This window comes from Pogona vitticeps, chromosome 3 (genome assembly GCF_051106095.1).
Source record: "Pogona vitticeps strain Pit_001003342236 chromosome 3, PviZW2.1, whole genome shotgun sequence".
NCBI lineage: Eukaryota > Metazoa > Chordata > Lepidosauria > Squamata > Agamidae > Pogona > Pogona vitticeps.
In genome coordinates this window covers 230,620,427-230,640,545 of record NC_135785.1, presented here as the reverse complement: position 1 = coordinate 230,640,545, position 20,119 = coordinate 230,620,427, and the positions used below count along the sequence as shown (strand labels likewise).

Here is a 20,119-nt window from a genome sequence, read left to right as displayed (position 1 = left end):
ATTAAGTTTTACTTGCTTCTCACATTCATATGTAACGTGAATTAATAAGTAATTTTGTGTGTGTGATAACAATGTGTGCCATGCTAATGGGATATCCCTTCTCCAGCAATTCTGGATATTTACTCCAGTGTTTTCAGCACAAATTTAATATACATCTCCTGGGCTTTTTTAAAAATGAGCATCAAAGGATGCCAGTCGGGGTTTGGAGTGGGACAGTGGTGCAAATATATCAACTCAGGAATTTTGCTGCTACTTCTCTTGCATCGATTTGCAACATATTGCACCCCAGAGCTATCTCAGTGCTGAGCCCTCGCAAATGTATTGCACCAGTTACACGATTTCTGAGAAGTATTTTGTCTCTGAAATAAGTAACAAATGAAACTAGTCTTCTTAGCCATAGGCCACAATGCCTCCTCAGACTTGTACTATGTACAGTAATTACAAATTACACCTTATTTCTCCATCCGGCAATGAGGGGAAAGGGCTCTTTGCTTGCTCAACTGTCAGCTATTTCTCATGAGTTTCATGTTCTGTGTGTGTACAGCAAGTTTATAGCCTGTTCAGTTACACAGAATGGGCTTTGAGTGTCTCTCTGGAGAGGTCTGCTTGTACAGATTCAAGAGAGGAACTTCTGGCAGAAGAGAGAATCATCTGGTTGTTGTGCGTTTTTCGGGCTCTTTGGCCATGTTCTGAAGGTTGTTCTTCCTGACGTTTGGCCAGTCTCTGTGGCGGGCATCTTCAGAGGACAGGAGGCAGAACTCTGTGCTCTGAAGATGCTGGGCACAGAGACTGGTGAAATGTCAGGAAGAACAACCTTCAGAACACGGCCAAAGAGCCCGAGAAACCCACAACAACCATCAGATCCCGGCTGTAAAAGCCTTCGAGAATACAGAGAATGATCTGTTGATTTTCATTTCCTTATCAAATGAAGCGAAAAGGCAGAAGGAACACATAATCATAAAGGGGAGATTCAAGCAGGTGTTTTGTGAAAGAAAGTTATGCAAAAGATTACAGTATTAGCAAATGGTTGTGTTAAATGGAAGGGAATGGCACTGTGATGAGTGAGGGGACTACTAGTATCAATTTGAGAAAACTGGTTAGCAGCTGTCAGGATGGCCGAGCGGTCTAAGGCGCTGCGTTCAGGTCGCAGTCTCCCCTGGAGGCGTGGGTTCGAATCCCACTTCTGACAAGCATATATACTTTTCGCATTTGCAGGCCGTTAAACACTGCACACGCACAACACTCGGGAACCTTTTACAACACTGCATCTACGAAATGTGCGTATGAGGGGGCGCGCGTAGTAGAACACCCCCTCAGAACTATTGTGGTTTTTATACCATGCCGCACTTAAATGCAGGCGTTTTCAGGACAGAACTGTGGCAGAAGAAAACGGGGAAGCAAAAATATTCCCGCTTTTTTTGGGTCTTCCCCCCCCCCACACACACACACACACCGTCCCGTTGGTGCCTTGTGACGGGAAGGCAGAAGTATGTGCGCGAGGCTTCAACAGACAAAGCGGCCGGTGGCGGAGAAATGGCGGGTCCGAGAGACTGCCTAAAGCAGCGCCGGTCTCTGGTGGCTCTGAAAGAAACACGAGTCGTGGGAATGTAACGAGGTGCTCCGGTCCTAAGATGCACCGTTGATAGCCCAGTAATTCAGAATTAGCACTGTGCACATCCTCAGATACACAAATAAATAATTCCACATGATAATCGCCGTTTTGACTGCATTTAAGAAGTCTTTCTTTTGTTTAAGCTACCATCGTCTCCGTTCTTAACATGTGCATGGCAGTTTAAATAATTGCTTGATTATTTATCTGAAGCGGAATGGATTCCACAGTGTCGGCGGGTCAAAGAGGCAGCCTTCCACCCCCACTGCTTAGTCTTCACGAAGTTGAAATGGGTTTTTGAACACCGCAGGCGGTGGCTTGAGCCTTTTCTTCTGCAGCTCAGTAGTAATAATTTGCCCCACTTTGACTGTCATCGAGTGGAAAACATACAACATTGGGATGGCAGCTACAATCCAGAGGATGCTGTTCTGAAATGAAGAGCTACCAAAACAGAACATCTAAAGCGACAGCATGGACACGAGGCACCGCTGGGATTCGAACCCAGGATCTCCTGTTTACTAGACAGGCGCTTTAACCAGCTAAGCCACGGCGCCTAAAGTTACTGTTAAAAACTCGACGATGCACCCTCTAAGGAATAAATATATTATTTTACTTTTTAAAATAGCATTTCCTTAGACCAAAGTCCAAGTTGCTCAGATGATTTGGCAACATACCATACCAAACGGAAGCCAATTATAAGTTAGCTATCATAAGAACATAAGAAGAGCCCTGCGGGATCAGGCCAAAGGCCCATCTAGTCGACTCCCTGTATCTCCCAGTGGCCAACCAGATACCTCAGAGAGCACACCAGACAACTAGATACAGTACCTCTCTCCTGATACCCCTCCCCTGCATCTGGCATTTGGATGCACCTTCCTTCTAAACCTGGAGATTATACATCCCCATCATGGCTTCTAACTTGAGATGGACTTTTCCTCCTGAAATCTGTCTAATCCCCTTTTCAAGGCATCTAGTTTATATATATATATATAAACTAACAATCTGCTGTCTTTTTTATGATACTTTCATGCGGCTGTCTGAGCCTGCTGCTTCATTTTGCCTCATAGATATCCATGGGAGATGGAAGATGCTCCCTGATTCCTAAATTTATATATTAATTTAATGTACACAGACAGACACACTGTGGTGTAGTGACATATGCTACACACATGAATTCTGTTAATACATCACTGTGAAACTTTGTGACTCTCACTCTTGAAATGCTCTTGCTCAGTTTAAGGTGAGGGCTAGCTCTAACGGAGGTGCATTAGGCTGAGAGGACCAAGAAAGGACATTCAATGACCTCCATGGTTGTCTAGCAATATGAACCTGGGTTGCCCAAGTCCCACTTCAATGCTGCTAATTCAACACTCTGATCCTTACAATTAATACTGCTAATAAGGCAGGAAAGCAACCTCTGCTCCCTCACTGATTGTCACCAGGATGACCCCACACACACAAAAAAAAGGTGGTGGCATCACTGGCATCACCTTTTTTGTTCTAGTTGCCTCCCCTCCTCCCCACAGCATGGCCACTTCCTGGCAGGTCACTCTGGGTGTTGAGGGGTGACTTTCCCCATAATGCTTTGTCACCCAAGTCCCTCAGGGCCAGACATTACTCACAAAGAAGCAGCCACACTATGGAGGTGGGATGGAAGCAACAGACAGCTCAGGGGGTGGGGAGTGGGAAGTGGTGACAGCATCTCCTCTACCATCACCACCACCTCCAGAACTTTGCTTCCTGCTGCAATCACTAAAGCTTAGCTAATGACTAGCTCTGCCCTGATGACTAACACCTTTGCTGCAGTTTTTCCAAATCCTGATACAGTACTTACCTGTACAATTTTTCTTGCAGACCTGGTCCCTAAGGCAATGCTACCCCTGCACAGCAGCTCTCTGCCAACTGCCCCAGGTTTCCATTGAATTGTTTCCTTAGACACCCAAGAGCAATGGCATCGTTGTTGCTGTTTAGTTGTTAAGTCGTGTCCGACTCTTCGTGACCCCATGGACCAGAGCACGCCAGGCCCTCCTGTCTTCCACTGCCTCCCGGAGTTGGGTCAAAAGGAATGGTACAGGAACAATGTGACAAAGTTTGATTTTCTCTTCAGCTTCCACACGAACACTGTAAAATATTTGTCACTTCTGTGTGAGCCGTGGCCTAAAACACGCATGTTAATACATTTTAAAAGAAGAAGAAGAGGAAGAAGTACATATTCCACAATATCCAACCTTTTGCTGTGTGGGGGGTGGAGAAAATACAGAATTCGGATTAAATAAATCCCGCCGAATATTTTTCGTCCCTCGTTTGTGGAGGCAGTATCTACTCCAGAAAGAACAAGGATTAGGTCGTGCGGTTCTCAAGATTACACAAACGTAAGGGTGGGTGATACCTTTTATTGGACCACTATATAAGATAATACAAAATGCCAGATTTCGTATTTACTCTGTTACTGAGTCAAATCTTCTCCCAGAGATTTCCGGACGAATAGAAAAGCACTTGGTTTGGCTATAACATGCAGTCATGCTGGCCAGAATTACTACGTTTCCTTTTTCTCCGTTTTGTTGCTCACGGTGGAAAAAAAACGGAGACAGTTGTCTGAATTTCCCTTCACAATGAGAGACGAGGAACCGACGTCCTTTGTACCGCGGTGTGGAAACAGTATTTGGAAACGGACCAACATGTTTTGGGAAACGTCACGCTCTCGTGAATTGTATGAAAGGACAAAAATCGAAGCCTATGTCACAAGAGCGGCCGGTTAGCTCAGTTGGTTAGAGCGTGGTGCTAATAACGCCAAGGTCGCGGGTTCGATCCCCGTACGGGCCACTTCTTTTAGTATTTTTATTCCCGCGCAGAAATAGTATTACTGTACTTATTATCGCCTGGAATAAAAACTCTATAACATTTTCATGCTGTTTTACATTAATTCAATAAAAAATTCTCTATAGGCAGTATAACACGTCCTGGTTTGCTCAGCAGAACGATCTCTGCATTTCATTTCATTTGCTTTCCTTTTATTTGTTGTACACATAAAACCTCTTACCTTTTGCGTCAAGATTCAGACATTTTATTTGGATCGTTTGTTTGCAGATTCTTGATTCCCAAACCCTTACATAATATCTGGAAAACACAGCTCTTGTGTCTTGACATAACCTCTGTTTGGAAAATCAGAATCCTACTTTTTCAAAAAGGGGGGAGAGCTCAGATCACAAAGAGTGCTTCAGTACAGTACATTTTGTTATCGCTTTTTGTGGGAACCCCACAAAAGTGAAGGGGGGAAAAAAAGCTTGCCGTGACTCGGATTCGAACCGAGGTTGCTGCGGCCACAACGCAGAGTACTAACCACTATACGATCACGGCGCGCCACCAGCTAAGCTGGCAAAGTAGCTGAAAAATGCCTATATCATGGAGGGTGAATGCTAATTTTGTATTTCCAGGAGGAAAAGATTTAGAAAGCTATTGACTGAAATATCTAGCAAATGTCCATGCAGCAAATTAGACTAAACCAACTATAATAAAAACAGAAGAGTTGTGGCACCTTAAAGACTAACATTGGTTTCACCGTCCTTTGTAATCCGTGACAGCGCTGAAATGGCCCCGTGGCTACCTCTCTGGGGGGAAAAAGGAACTACTGTACCTTTTCATCAAAACTACACTGAATTCAGCGGCACTTAAGCCTACATGCGTGTGTGTAGGGTGACATCCTGAAATCTATATGCATAAATTAACTAAAAAATCGCGTTGCAGACCCACTTGTTGAAGTACTCCAGTCACCACGAAAGGGTGAAAGATGGGCTGCCAGAAAGGTATTTGGATATCTATATGTTGATGTCATGTATAAATACTTGCCGTGCTGAATTTCTTTCTCTTATGTGGTGGAATTGTCCACAAAATCTCACATCAATATACATATACATATACATATACATATACATATACATATACATATACATATACATGTGTGTGTGTTTGTGTGTGTGTGTGTGCGGCTTCTCGGCCTTTTGGCTAAGATCAAGTGTAGTATATACAGTATATCTTCTCTTAATATGTATGTATGTATGTATGTATGTATGTATGTATGTATGTATGTATGTATGTATGTATGTATGTATGTATGTATGTATATGTATATGTGTATGTGTATGTGTGTGTGTGTGTGTGTGTGTGTGTGTGTGTATATGTATATGTATTATATATTAATATATGTATATTGATGTGAGATTTTGTGGACAATTCCACTACATCAGACATAAAAGAAAGAGATTCAGCACGGCAATATATGTATATTGTTGTTTAGTCATTAAGTTGTGTCTGACTCTTCGTGACCCCATGGACCACAGCACACCAGGCCCTCCTGTCTTTCACTGCCTCCGGGAGTTGGGTCAAATTCATGTTGGTCGCTTCGATGACACTGTCCAACCATCTCATCCTTTGTCGTCCCCTTCTCCTCTTGCCTTCACTCTTTCCCAATATCAGGATATTTTCCAGGGAGATTTCTCTTCTCAGGAGATGACCAAAGTATTGGAGCCTCAGCTTCAGGATCTATCCTTACAGTGAACACTCAGGGTTGATTTCCTGCAAAATGGATAGATTTGTTCTTGCAGTCCAGGGGACTTTCAAGAGTCTCCTCCAGCATCACAATTCAAAAGCATCAATTCTTCAGCAATCAGCCTTCTTTATGGTCCAGCTCTCACATCCATACATCGCTACTGGAAAAACCATAATTTTGACTATGTGGACCTTTGTCGGCAAGGTGATGTCGTTGCTTTTTAAGATGCTGTCGAGGTTTGTCATCGCTTTCCTCCCAAGAAGCAGGAATTTTTTAATTTCATGGCTGCTGTCCCCATCTCCAGTGATCATGGAGCCCAAGAAAGTAATATCTGTCACTGCCTCTTTATCTTCCCCTTCTATTTGCCAGGAAGTGATGGGGCCAGTGGCCATGATCTTAGTTTTTTCGATGTTGATCTTCAGACCATTTTTTGCGCTCTCCTCTTTCACCCTCATTAAGAGGTTCTTTAAGTCCTCCTCACTTTCTGCCATCACAGTGGTATCATCTGCATATCTGAGGTTGATATTTATTCTGGCAATCTTAATTCCGGTTTGGAATTCATCCAGTCGTGCCTTTCCGTTTCTCCATATTCTGTCCTAATGGGAGCTTCTTGTCCCCAATAGAAGTTAATGCATGAGGACAATGCATTAATCCATTTCTTTCATAACAACCAACAGTTCCTCAAGATCCACACAGTCAAAAGCTTTATTGTAGTCTATATAGCATAGGCTAATCTGAAATTCTTTGGCACCCTCCAGTATCCAGTGAATGTTTGCAATATGATCTCAAGGTCCTCTTCCTTTTCAGAATCTAGCTTGAACATGAGGCATTTCTCACTCCATATAAAGTTAACATCACTTTGCTTGCATGAAAAATTAAAGCAGAGTTCCTGCACTTCTTGGCATCTTCTTTCTTGGGTATTGTAATGTACACTGAACATTGCCAATCTGTGGGCCATTGTTTTGTTTTCAAGATTTGTTCACATATTCGTGTTAGGATTTTGACAGATGCATTTACAAAGAATAACGAAGAATATATCTATAACGGTAAAAGAAAATTGTCATAAGGCTGCATTGAAATGGTATTTTACTCCAGCAAGACTGAATATAATAAATAAAAATGTACCATCTGAATGCTGGATATGTAAAAAAGCAAAAGGGACCTATATGCATATGTGGTGGACATGTGAAATAAAGAATGGGCACTGATTTTTAAATAAATTAGAGAAATTATTGGATATAAGATTTAAATATCATCAACTATAGCCTTATTAAATATAATTAAGAATAACCACATTAAAAAAGAACAGAAAGAGTTAATTAATGGTCACAGCAGCAAGACTAATATTTGCAAAGAATTGGAAAAGTGATAAGCAAATTAATCTTTAAGATTGGTACAAAGAATTGTGGAATTTAGTCATTAATGATAAACTAACATGTGAAATGAAAGTAAGAAGGGGAATAACAAAATATGACTTTGAAGAGGTATGGAATTTGTATCAGAAATATGTATTTGTGAAAGGGAAAGGTCATAAACCATCAAAAGAATCTATGTATTTTTTTTGGAGTGGAATGGGGTGAAAAAGGATTAAAAGGATATTTTGGTCACCTAATCTGGAGGGTGGGGGTGGCACAGGAGGGGAACTATAGGCTTATTGTATGTACACACATTTTATGTTAGTGTTGTCATTATTAATTTTCTTTAATTTTTTAAAAGGGTTTTGACAGATTCTGTCTCTGTGGCTTGAAATATTTCTATTAATATTTTATCTACTCCTGGTGATTTATTACTTTCTAGTGCTTTCAGAGGAGTTTCACTTTCTAGAACTGCAGCTCCATCATCATAAGATTCCTCTTCAAAGGAGTTTCATCATCCTTTTTTCCTGTACAAGTTTTTAGTATGTTTACATCTTTTAATTTTTTCCTGGTCAGATAAGTGTGCTTTCCTGTTGGTCATTCAGCATTCTTAATCTAGGCTCAAATTTCCCTTTGTTTTCTTAGATCTTCTGGAAGAGATCTGCATTTCCCCCCTTATGTTCTCATCTTTCTTTGCACTGGTTTTTTTTTTTGTGATAGTTCTCTTTGTTTCTACATGGCAGTTGCTGAAAAGCTGCATTCAGGGTTTTGACTATTTCTGTCAGTCTTTTGTAATTTTAAGTGTTTCTTCCATCATGCATCAAAGTTTATAATTGCTTATTTCTACAGGGATTTTCTTTTTGCATTCCCTAATAGTATCTCTGGTTTCAAACCACAATGCTTCTGGTTCGTGATAAATTGAGCTTAGTAATGCAAACCTGTTCCTTATGTGGACTTTAAATTCATCAACTCATGGCATTTGAACATTTTGAAATGATCAGAAATACTTGTCTCACAAAATGAAAGAAAAATAAACATTACATAGATTTGTTTGTAGCCCCAGCTGCTTTATTCACAGTTTTGGTTTCACAGTACAGAGGACTTAGAAGGCCCCACCCCAGAAAACAGAATTAATGTCGACAGCATTTTGTGATCATACAGAATAAAAACAGCATGTTGAGATTGTACACACTAGAGCTTCAGTTCTGGAGACTCTTGTGTAGAGTCCTGAAAGCTCAGGGGTGGGTGGAATGACAATAAAACATTTAACAGAGATAATTCTTTCTTAGCCCCAAGTTTTAACATGAGAAAACAGGACAATCTGCAAGGAACTGAATGGATAATAGAAACATACGCAATATCCCTTCTTCAAATGGATGAGCATGATATAAAGTAGTATCATTAAAGCAAATGATGCTACTGCAAATCTTGGGAGGGCCAACATTCAAAAGGCAGTAACATTAATGATATCAACATCTCCTCTGCATTGAGGACATGATGCCAGAAAAAACTGCTTCCAATTATTGCAGGATTTTAGTCAAAACTTGGGAATTCTAGGAAAGCCTCCATAAACAAGGCCTTACTTTCATTCAGATCTTCTGCATTAAGTTAAAAATGAGGAACATTTTGAGACACATGGGGATAATAAAGCAGCAAAATGACACATGAGCAAGGTGCTTCAGTTTACAGAAACCTCCCATATTCTCAAGCCTCTAAAGAGTGGGAGCTCAGATATGTGCAGACAGAACAGCATTCTTCCAACGTACAATATACTACTGAACAATTCTGAATGTAACGAATATCCAAATTTATTGCAGCTTTTAACATTTTAGAGATTATTTTTCTTTTGAGTGGCATCTCTAAAAATATGAATTGCTTTCAGTCCTGCATGGCAGTGCCAAGATTTATATACTGGCCAAGATCCAAAGAACTTGCTTAGGAGTGCCCATTTGAACAGGCCAAGATTTTTTAAAAATTCTTTTGAACGTCAACTCCCAGTGCCCAAAGACAAGCTGCTGTTCAGAGAAACAGGGCTGTAAGAACGTGGGTTGCTGTTTATGAATCACAAATCCAATCTCTCATAAGATGCCTGGAATGTATTTCCTTGGATCTAGGCCACTCCTTATGAGCCTAGGTAGTGAATTCTTCAACTCACTGTTGAGGATTTCTCTCTTCTACTTTAATTTTATTATGAAAAAGAGTAAAGCATGCTTAATCTCCATTCAGGCTTGACTCCAGAGATGTATGGCATCAGTGAAGTAGCATCCCCACTTGTACGAGACATCTCTTGCAATTCCCGCATGTCCTCATCCTGCTTGCACCTCAAATATCATTCCAGAATGCACTTTCTCCCTATGGTGCAGCTGGGAGGTAGGAAAGACTGCACAGTGAAGTTATGCTCATTACTCTCAGGAACAAATTCACTTCATGTGCACAGCACTTCTCATGCATATTTAAAAATACTTTAAAAATATTAAGGCATTTATACATTTTCATTTTTAAGTACACCAAAGTACTTCAAATTCACTGAATATTGCAATCCTGCACAGGTAGGCCGAAAAGCCCTATCATGTGCAAAAGGGCTGACTCCCATAAAATTGTGCACAAGAACAGTTGTACTTAAATCGCAAGTCTCTTTTGTGTTGGAGAGACCAATGAACTTAGTCTAGATACAACACAATTTATTACATGCTCAAGTAATAAAGTAGCCTATGGTTTGGCAAGATGGAAGCACTGCCCATATTCCTATTTGGACATTTCTGGTTTACTTTGAAAAAGCAACTCAGGAACATAAAACCCACTCCAATGCACATGTGGTCCTGGCTTCTACATTTTCCAATGTTGCATCTCCACTTCTAGATTTACAGCAGAAGTGTCTAAAATTATAAACACCTTCTAAATATCATCCATGTTTTAAAAAAGAACACAGCCAGACTTAAAGACTTTTTAAAAAATCAGTATGATCTTCAATGTAGCTACAGGTGGCAAAAACAAACAAACAAACAAAAAACTGGAGGGCAGTCCAACTAGTTGTCTAAATCTATTGGATTACAACTTCCATCACCCCCACCCAGGCTTTCTGTGGGCTCCAATAAGTCCCAGGCCATTTGTTACTGTGAGGCCATCTCATTGTTTGAGGAGTAAAAAAAATACTTGAATGTAAAGAATGTCATGCGAAAAGGGCTTAAAATGGAGAATCATGCAACCCTGCCTGACGTGAGATGTAGGCCTGCTGGCCCTCCTCTCACAAGGCCTGTTCCTACCCAGCCTGGGCAGGCATATCCACATGTAAAATCTTCAGGTTTCAGACAAACCATTTCTTCCTTATCAGAGGAATGCTTTGCTCTTATGCTAAACATTCCCACACTTTCTAGCAATATCCTTCATCAGGTGTCCATTTTCTATTCCCAAATCCCCACAGAATCCCTACAGTGCATTCTGTCAATCTCATGGGTGGTTTTAATACTTTGAGAACTACTTCGGGCATTTTGACCAGAATACAGTAAACCTCTTAAAGGAATATTAGGCATGCCTGTGGTTTAAAACAAGTCACTTATTAATTATATTAACAAGAGAATGATTAAAAGTGAAACCCATCAGTTCTAATCAGTGCAGTCTTTTTGTTTTATTTACAAAAGTAGTAAACAGTGTGCCTGTAATTTCTGAAGTTGGGTTTGTGCAGTCGTTCGTGCATTGGGAGCAACTTGGTTTTGGACATAATATATTCACTCTCCCCACCAGTCTTCAAGTCTAGAAAAGTAAGATATCCATTACTTTGTTCTAAATTAAAGCTTTTGAGTAGAAGAGATGAGTATCCACAGGAGCACCAATGCCAGTGAACACTGTTTTGAAAGGGCAACGGCAATGTGCGAAAAATGACTGCCGATTTGCTTGTGTAGCACAGACTTTGGGACTTGGCAACGCTTTCCCCGAACCTTCAAGCACTGCTACAGCATTACAGCACAGTTTAATCATGACACTGGTGAGTTTCCAGGCCTTTTGATTTTATCTGCACCATTGCTAGTAAAACCTAATTCTATTGTACAAATGTGATCTGTGCCAAATATAGAAAGAGGACTAAGCAAGAGATTTGGGCCGATCAGATGATACTGTTCTTAAAACAAGGTATTTCACAATGAGGACACTTCATGGATGGTTACAGACCCCTATGGCTTAGGAAAGGTTGTGCTAACATATTCCACTGTGACTGTTTATGTAATGACAGGAAGTTGATGTTACATCTTTCACAGTTTACTGCACTACTGTCTCCCTTGGAACTGCCATTTGCCACATTACAAGGAACCTTTTGCAAGATTAACTCAGACTATTACTAACTGGATTTATGCAGGTTTGCAAATACCAGTAGACAATTCTCCTAACTGCTGAAAAGAGATCAAATATTCTGTAAACTGTGCCAATCAGGAGGGCAAGTAGAGTCTTCACGTAATTGCTTATTTTGTCTGGAAAGGGGGTTGGAATTGAACCTTGAAATCTCACAGCATTTTACACCAGTCAGTGCTAATTGACTTTTAACTGCAGTTCGTTTTGCCCTGCAGCTATTTCCCTGAATCCATCTGCACTCAAGGGGGCATCAGAGCAATACAAGTGGTCAGTTAATTTCCCACCAAGAACAGAACAGCATGTGGTATTTAAAAAGTACTTATGTGTAATAAACACTATTTCTAAGGCACATGATAAGAGATTGAGTAGACAAAACTAACTGCCACACAATGACAGTTCTGATGAGCAAGCAGGCAGATGTGTAGTCCTTTCCTCATGGCTATACAAAAGCCGACATCACTCATCAATGCACCCAGTCTTTCGGATTGCGCAAAACTTCCAGGATTTCTGCTTCCCTGGAATTCTCCGGAGGCGAGTGCATATATTCCCACCTATACACAAGAAGATGAAAAGAAGCAGTTAATCTTTTTCTTTCCCTCAGTATTACAAATTATAACATATTTCTACAAACCAAATAGAAATAACTATTTAGTGGAAGAACCATTTCATGGTTATTTCTTATCTGTTTTGATTACACACTAAACATTCACTATTGTGGATATTAACTGTACTTCACATTCTAAGGCTCAAGTGGTAACAATCTTCTTCTCAAAGGAATGGATTTCTTACACATTGTATCCATTTTTCCATTGACATATTTCTTCACTTAGAAGACATAACCAGCAAAGGAAACCTACCCTCAAGATGATACTAATGAAGTTTTATTTAAACTATCCCCCCCTCCTCTCCACAGTTCATGGTGGCTCAAGATATGCTTGACCCAATTATAAGGCTGCTTGTAATTATGCCTCAGAGTGGCCCTTGCTGACAACTGAAAACTTGTTCAGGAACTGTTCTCATAATTATGCTCTTACCTAGCAGTGAGGGGTAAAGACATAAGAATGCTTTCAATCCTTGATCCTGGTGTGGCAAGACCAAACTTGGTGCCTCTGTCATAAACAAGATTGAACTCCACATATCTGTCAGAGAGCACAGGGAGGGAAAGGTAAACAAACATTCCTGTTTCCCTAAATTGCATCATTTATTCTGGCTTCATCAATCATGAAAGAAAGGTGCATTGTGGTGTACTGCATCCGAAGATTTGAGGAAATCCTACGCAGCGCTTGCCCTATATTTTAAACTATACAAGGTACATCCATATATTTTCAGGTCTATCTGCGTAAGCAGCTATTTAAAACAGACACACTGAGGATCCTAGTCTGTTAAATTCAGTATGAAACACCAGATCTCCATGTTTCCACAGAATCTCTTAACACATTAGCCCATAAACACAATAACAGTAGCTCAGAAGAGAAAGTCTGGAATGCAATTCCTTGGTTCAAAGGTTTAGCTGAGAAACAAAAGAGTACTAATGTGATAAGCATCTCAGCACCAACTCCTGAAAAGAACAGGAAACAACCAATGTTTTTGGCATAATTTTGGCACTCTAACATCTGACCTCAGGTTTCCTGGCACTACAGCATAATCTTTATTCTTTATTAAATCTCTTCCCTTCATTTCTGGAGAAGAGACCATCTCTCCCACACAATCTCTGGTGTGCTTACATTTTTACACTTTGCAAGGACTGTTCTTAGATTATTGTCTACAATACTTAAAGGTTCTGAAAACCCTAGATTTCTATTCTCCTGCACTGGGATCCGTGTTGGGTAAGAAGCAGAAGGAAACAAAACCCTGAGCTCCTAATTTGTGTATTTTTGACCAATGAAGCCTGAACACAAACCAGCTCCTGTTCCACTGTGATATTCTGCAGCCATTCTAGTTATCTAAGCAGAAAACTGAACACTGCAAAATGTATCAACTGCCTCAGGTGCTGCAACTGACGATATTCACTTCATTTAAAACTCCCCATATAGTATAGCCCTCCTTATCTCTATGACCAGTCACAATGAGTCAAAAAAGAAGAGGAGGGGCTATAATGGTTGCAGCTCATGGCTTTTTGTCTTAATGCAAGGAAAAACACAACTGTGATCAACACTAACAACTAGCCTAAGATTTCTCAAACATCTCAACAGTCCCTGGTGTATTTTTGGAAGCTATTTTAAACTTGTACATATTTAAAAGGCAGCTGTTACATAGCTAACTGTGACCTGTCAGTGGGAAAGCATTTTGCTAACAGTGAAATATTTCCAGTCAATTTCCACTGTAAAATTTCCCCCGGTGAGGGTGGCATCCAGCACTAACAATCTTTCTGGCAACAGAAGAGAATATTCTCATTGGCTCTTTAAAGGTACTTTACAACAACTGTTGTTTTTTAATTGTATTTTACAGTGGTTATTTGTAAACAGCCCTAGAAGCTTTAAGGGAAATACACCATCTTTTGATAAATAAAATACAAGTAAGTAGTCAAATATTCTACTGCATTTTCTGCCACAAATATGTAGCACAGTGCTCAACTTTGATATGACCTCTCCTTAACTAAGAAGATGATTCAGTCACTTTAAACTATTACGTTACAAAAGACCCAACATTACTCACCTCCCTCTACGGATCTGTTGCCACAACTTTTCCTCTGGGGTGAATTTGTCATGGCAGTGTTTCTTCACAATGGGAATGTAGCAAGGCACAATGGCTTGGGCACAACTCTGCACAAACTGAAAGACTTCTTCTTTTGAAGGTGAATCCAGATCATCAAAAAATATGCCTCCAACCCCTCGCCGTTCCCCACGGTGCTTGATGTAAAAATAGTCATCACACCTGCAACCAAAGTTGTGCAAGTGAAAATGAGAGAAGAGGCTGAATGAGATATGCATAAAGGGGTCTCGGCTTATCATTAGTATACAGCACCCAATGACTCTATCACAAGGAGATTTGGCCTTTGAGACCCAACAGGCTACTGAATGCCGACTTCCTAGTTGACCAGGAACAGAACTAACTCTACAATGAGAGAGAAGCGATAAACCCTAGTCCAAGAAGTTTCTCACAAGGTGAGAGGAAGAGTGTAGCATTTTTGCAGTGGAAAGGGGCCACAGTTACAGTCAATAGTGAATCAAGAGAGCTGGGCTTAATGGACTGAACAGTAAACTGAACAGTTGTCTTGCTAGCAGAGCTTACCAACAAGGGGTCAGCACCCAAACTTGGAAATTTAGCTGCTGTCACCTGTGTCAAATAGAATCCACTCCCTTTTTCCAAATGTGAACAGGTAGTAATGGATAAGTTTGTCCCTTAGCTTCAAAGGGATTACTAAGGAAAGTGCTACTTTTGAACCTCATAGATTGGTTGGTATCAATCATGGAATGTTATAGATATTATAAAAGAACTTCTGCAATATAGATACCATACTTTATCCCAACCCCTTGTTCCTTAGAAGAAAATCTGATTAGGCCTTCCTACATACCATTTCTTAAACTTTGGATATAGCTCTGGACCATGTTTATCACAGGCTTCTTTGAGTGTTTTGTGAAAATGAACAGCATCTTCTTTATTCAGGTAAGTTGGAGTAAGGTCTGTACCACCACCAAACCACCACTGCTTAGTACCTAAGAGAGGGAGAGACACCAAACAGTCTCATATATCTCTTACCTATGAAAACAAGGTACCATTTTTGTGCATGCATTCTTATAATATATGAATAATCATATCAACTGACTTATTGACGCCTTTAAATTACACCAAGTACAGGACTACTGGGAACATAACATAAATGCCATAATTATATTTGTAAATGTATTTTATGAAAAATCCTGGTATTAAGAATAAGGTCAGAATAAGGAAAAATAAATATAGGTTATCTATTATTCTATTAATTTTTCATGCTTTTGGGTTAGCAAATATCACAAACTGAATACAACATGCCATACAAAAAACAGCCAATCATGCAAGTAAGAGATAGCCTGTCACTTCTATTTCTTGGTTACAAAGTTTCTGGTTTATGCAGATACACCTATTTTGGGTATACATGCATATCCAGCATGTGAGACTGGGTACCATAGCAACCCCAAAGCCTTCTAAATTAGCTGAGGGGAAACAAAAGGAAAATACTCAAATATTTCAGTCATTTTGAGTGCATCTTTAACATCAGCCTATTCCAAACAGCACTTGTTATTTGCAAAGTTTAGATTCAATGAAAATATTTTCCATCAAGTCAGGGAACGTAAGTTCCGGGGATAGTCTTTCCCAGATCTGTAAGAATGAAGCACAGATATCAATTTAAAAAGTTTTGAAGCTCAAAAATAATTCCTTAATCCACTGCTGCACTATAATGCTTCTCCTTTCTAGTTTGAGCCAATAATTCTTATTTTCACACATACATGTGCTCTCATATATATAATTTACATATTTCTGGACCTTACCATCTGCCTCCTCAATTTCAAAGTATCTGTAGTTGAAGTGTATAGTGGGGACATAAGGGTTCTTTGGATGAATAACAGAGCTTACTCCCATAGCACAAAAAGGCAATTTTCCTAGAAAGTAAAATAAATCTTGATCAACAGCAGAAACAATATATATAGATGCAGCTTTCGCAATGCAAGTTATATATATAACTTGCATCCCCAAAGCTACATCTGCCGACATGAACTTGCCATTATTTTTTTAAAAACACAGATAATTGACTTTTCAAAAAAGCAAAACTCATTATTCAAAACACATTTAAAAATCTAAATTCAGCACAATACTCACAAATAACACTGGGGTTTCCTTCCCCTCCCCATCTACTATAGTATTTGGCTACTCATAGTAGAAAGGACAATCCCCTCCCTACTTTCATTGGCAAAAGCAGTTTCTGCCAGCTGAAGTGCACTGATCAATACCAACCAGGATCTAGTAGAAGGTAAAAAGAATTATGTTGTTAGTTAATGTATCTTCCTGCTTATAGGAGTATTTTGAAGACTCTGCCTATATTCAGCGCCTAGAACACTGGTTCTTAACCTTGGGTTACTCAGGAGTTTTGGACTGCAACTCCCAGAAGCCTTCACCACCAACTGTGCTGGCTGGGGTTTCTGGGAGTTGCAGTTCAAAAACATCCGAGTAACAAAGGTTAAGAACCACTGCCCTAGATGAAGTACCACTGAATTCAATGGGACCTATTTCTCTGTACAGCTGCACAGATCACTTTATTTGCAATGAAAAGTGATCCTATGCAACTCAGCACTTAATCCACTAGGGCTTATCTCTGTGCAGCATCACATGCATGACCAAAGATCAAACTTCACTGAGGTCTACAGAGCTTTCCAGAACTTTGGGCCAGCCACTGGGGGAAGCTTGATAGCGAAGTAGCCAATCTTTAGATTTCAAGTCAGTCTTGAGTAATGTCTTACCATTAATGGACTTCAGAGTTTTCCCTCTGCTTCTCATCTGCTGAGCTGCTTCTTCTGAAAGGTGCCCAAAAACAACAGAAACATTGACTCCAGCCTTCTCAAAGACTTCACCATCCTGGAGTACACAGCTGATGCCTCCACCTCCTGTTAAACAGAAGAAACAGAATTTTCTTTCACTTCCAGTCATTTAAAAATATTAGACAATGTTATTCAAATGGCTATGTGTTCATAGAAATACTTATCAAGGCCCATTTGCCTCCAAACCTAGGCAAGTTGGATTGTATAGCTCTCAGAAGGAGAAAACAAACAGTTTGAATTACTGGGGGAGTGCATTCAAAGGATTCAGGCTTTACTTTTTGTTATGCCATGCTTAGATAATATATATAGAACATTAGTGTGTGAGAAGTGCCCACAGGTGATCAAAGTCAGCAGTAAAGTTGATGGGTTTTTCATTAGCTCATTGATGATATTTTACCCAAAATTCAAATACTGGACAAAAAGATTGATACAGCTTCCAATTTTGAGACATTATAAATTCACAAATATTATTTTAGTTAGTACATGCAATCTATTTAAAATTTATTACTTCATGCAGATACAATTGCTGATGACCTGAAGTTCATAAAGAACACTAAAGAAAACGACCATAGTCAGAGCTACATGCTAGTACTGTATTAGGAAGAAAGGTAAATGACCAGTCATTTCTCTACAACTCATAAATAACACATGGAAATACAGTCACTTACACACAACTTCCCTAAACTATGTATTAACACATAAGTACTGTAGGTTCAACTGCTTCTTTTCTTTTTTATAATGTGGTGCTCTGTGATATTTCTTGTTTTTTTTAAAGTAGAGCCATGGTGTAGATCTTTATTTCTTATCTCCTTCACACCACACTGCCAGCATAGGAAGACCTCCCATTAAATGTTTAATGCTTATCTGTAACTCCATCAATGCAGACTCATTTTATGACTTTTTGTCTCTAAGAAATGGTTCCAGTTCAAACAATCTACCAAATATACTTTTATAAAACTTCTGCTCCTATTACCCAACATTTTGTTCCAGGTCAAACAGCTCCAAAGCTAGAGAAGAATTAAGCCAATAGATTCTAAGAAATGCAGAAACATAAATGAACAACTCTTGGGGTCCAGCTCCCAATCAGCAATGGGGAATTTGTATATAAGGGCGATAACAGAAATTACTGTATTTCATCTTAGACTTTTTAGTGATGGTTAAACATTAGGAGTCAAACATTGGTATTAATTGGTTGTTGTGCATTTTTCAGGCTCTTTGGCCATGTTCTGAAGGTTGTTATTCCTAACGTTTCACCAGTCTCTGTGGCCGGCATCTTCAGAGCCTGAAAAACCCACAACAACCATTAGATCCCAGCCATGAAAGCCTTCACCAAAAACATTGGTATTAATTACCTCATCCTGCCTTCCTCAACCTAGTGCCCTCAGATGGTTTGGGCTAAATCTCCTGTAAGGTTTCACTACTCGCCATAAATTGTGACTTGACCTTGGATTTCAGCTACAATGTTATAAGCACACCATCTGGATCTCACATACATAGTAAATGACTGTGTCACACTAGTTATTTTAAACTCCCCTCTCTGTTTGTGATTTCCTTATTTCTGTCATTTTAATTATAAGCACACAAATATCATATTCTTGTACTCCAAACTAAATTAATACAGTTCACCTTGCAAACAAAAAAGGTTGGTTGATTCAAATTTACCCACAAGCACACACTTTCATCCCCCTGAAGTGCACAACACATCTAGTGCAGAACAAGAAAAGCTAAATTTCAGTGTAAAACTTCCAGCCTTTCCCAATGCCACCATTGTTGCTTCAGCCCAATTTCCCCCTTACACATGCAGCCCACATCCACGAAAACTTAAAATAGATCAGACAACGCCTTGACTTTTAACACCACAACAGGCTGCCATCCAAGACCCTGATGTTTTCAGCCCGTGCCTTCGGGTGAGGTCGGGATCCTAAACCAAGCTATTTATTCTCTGGTTTCATCCCCGATCCCTGCCCACGCTGTTGGAAGTAAAAGGAGGAGAGGCTGCCAGAATTGGCTGCGATGTCGTGAGCACGCACACCCCGGAGCACAAACCCCCGGGGGGGGCTTTGCTTGTGAGTAAGCCGGCCCTGGCCACCGGGGGAGGGGGGTCAAGAGGCCCCGCTCCCGCTCTTCCCCGCCCCCCCCCGGGTGGGTCACCTTCCTTCCTCTCCCAGCGGTCCACGGTGAACGAGGCGCCGCGGTCGACCTGAGCCAAGGCGCTGCACACCTGGCCCTGCGTCTCCATGATGAGCATCTCCATGCGGCTCCGCATATCCGCGCGCCGGCCCCGCAGCTCGCCCAGCCCGCTCACAGGGGGCGCCATGAAGCCCTCGCAGCGCCGCGCCAAGTCGTCGTCGTCGTCGCTGCCGCCCTCCTTCGGCTCCGCTGCTGCCGCCGCCGCCCCCGGCGCCTGTGGCCTCCGCCCGTGCCGCTCCTCCATCTCCGCCCGCCGCGCCAGCCCCAGGCCGGCCAGCCCCGCCACCACTGCCGCGCTCCAGGCGAGCGCCGAGCGCCTCCGGCCGTTCTCGGTCCAGGGAGAGGAGCTACTCGGCGGCGGCGGCGACTCGGGGCCTCTGGAGGAGAAAGCCCTGGAGCAACGGGGCCCGGGGCCTAGCGGCAGACCGCGGGCGCCCATGGCGCAGACGCCGCGCAGCAGACGGGACATTACGGCGGCGGCGAGCGCAGGGCAGCTTCCCGGAGCCTCAGCAGCCGCTGCCTCCTGTCTCGACTGAGAAGCGCACGCCCCTAACACACCCCTCTT

General features: G+C 41.1%; 1 protein-coding gene and 4 non-coding genes across 5 annotated transcripts; 2 read left to right on the top strand and 3 right to left on the bottom strand.

Moving 5' to 3' along the window:
- Window positions 1–1,106: 1,106 nt before the first annotated feature.
- On the top strand, window positions 1,107–1,189 carry TRNAL-CAG (transfer RNA leucine (anticodon CAG)). The gene has a single exon. It is a non-coding gene; the product is annotated as a tRNA-Leu (tRNA).
- A 900-nt stretch (window positions 1,190–2,089) lies between these two features.
- On the bottom strand, window positions 2,090–2,163 carry TRNAT-AGU (transfer RNA threonine (anticodon AGU)). Its single transcript has one exon. It is a non-coding gene; the product is annotated as a tRNA-Thr (tRNA).
- Window positions 2,164–4,358: 2,195 nt separating this feature from the next.
- Window positions 4,359–4,432, top strand: TRNAI-AAU (transfer RNA isoleucine (anticodon AAU)). The gene has a single exon. It is a non-coding gene; the product is annotated as a tRNA-Ile (tRNA).
- Window positions 4,433–4,894: 462 nt separating this feature from the next.
- On the bottom strand, window positions 4,895–4,966 carry TRNAH-GUG (transfer RNA histidin (anticodon GUG)). Its single transcript has one exon. It is a non-coding gene; the product is annotated as a tRNA-His (tRNA).
- A 3,590-nt stretch (window positions 4,967–8,556) lies between these two features.
- CPOX (coproporphyrinogen oxidase) lies at window positions 8,557–20,104 on the bottom strand. Its single transcript, XM_072993856.2, has 7 exons — window positions 19,516–20,104; window positions 17,287–17,430; window positions 16,321–16,431; window positions 15,366–15,507; window positions 14,507–14,725; window positions 12,886–12,990; window positions 8,557–12,402 (listed from the first exon to the last, which is right to left on the bottom strand). Exons 1-7 carry the CDS (start codon window positions 20,021–20,023, stop codon window positions 12,315–12,317), a joined length of 1,317 nt encoding a protein of 438 aa, XP_072849957.2. The 5' UTR covers window positions 20,024–20,104; the 3' UTR covers window positions 8,557–12,314.
- Between the last annotated feature and the right edge of the window lie 15 nt (window positions 20,105–20,119).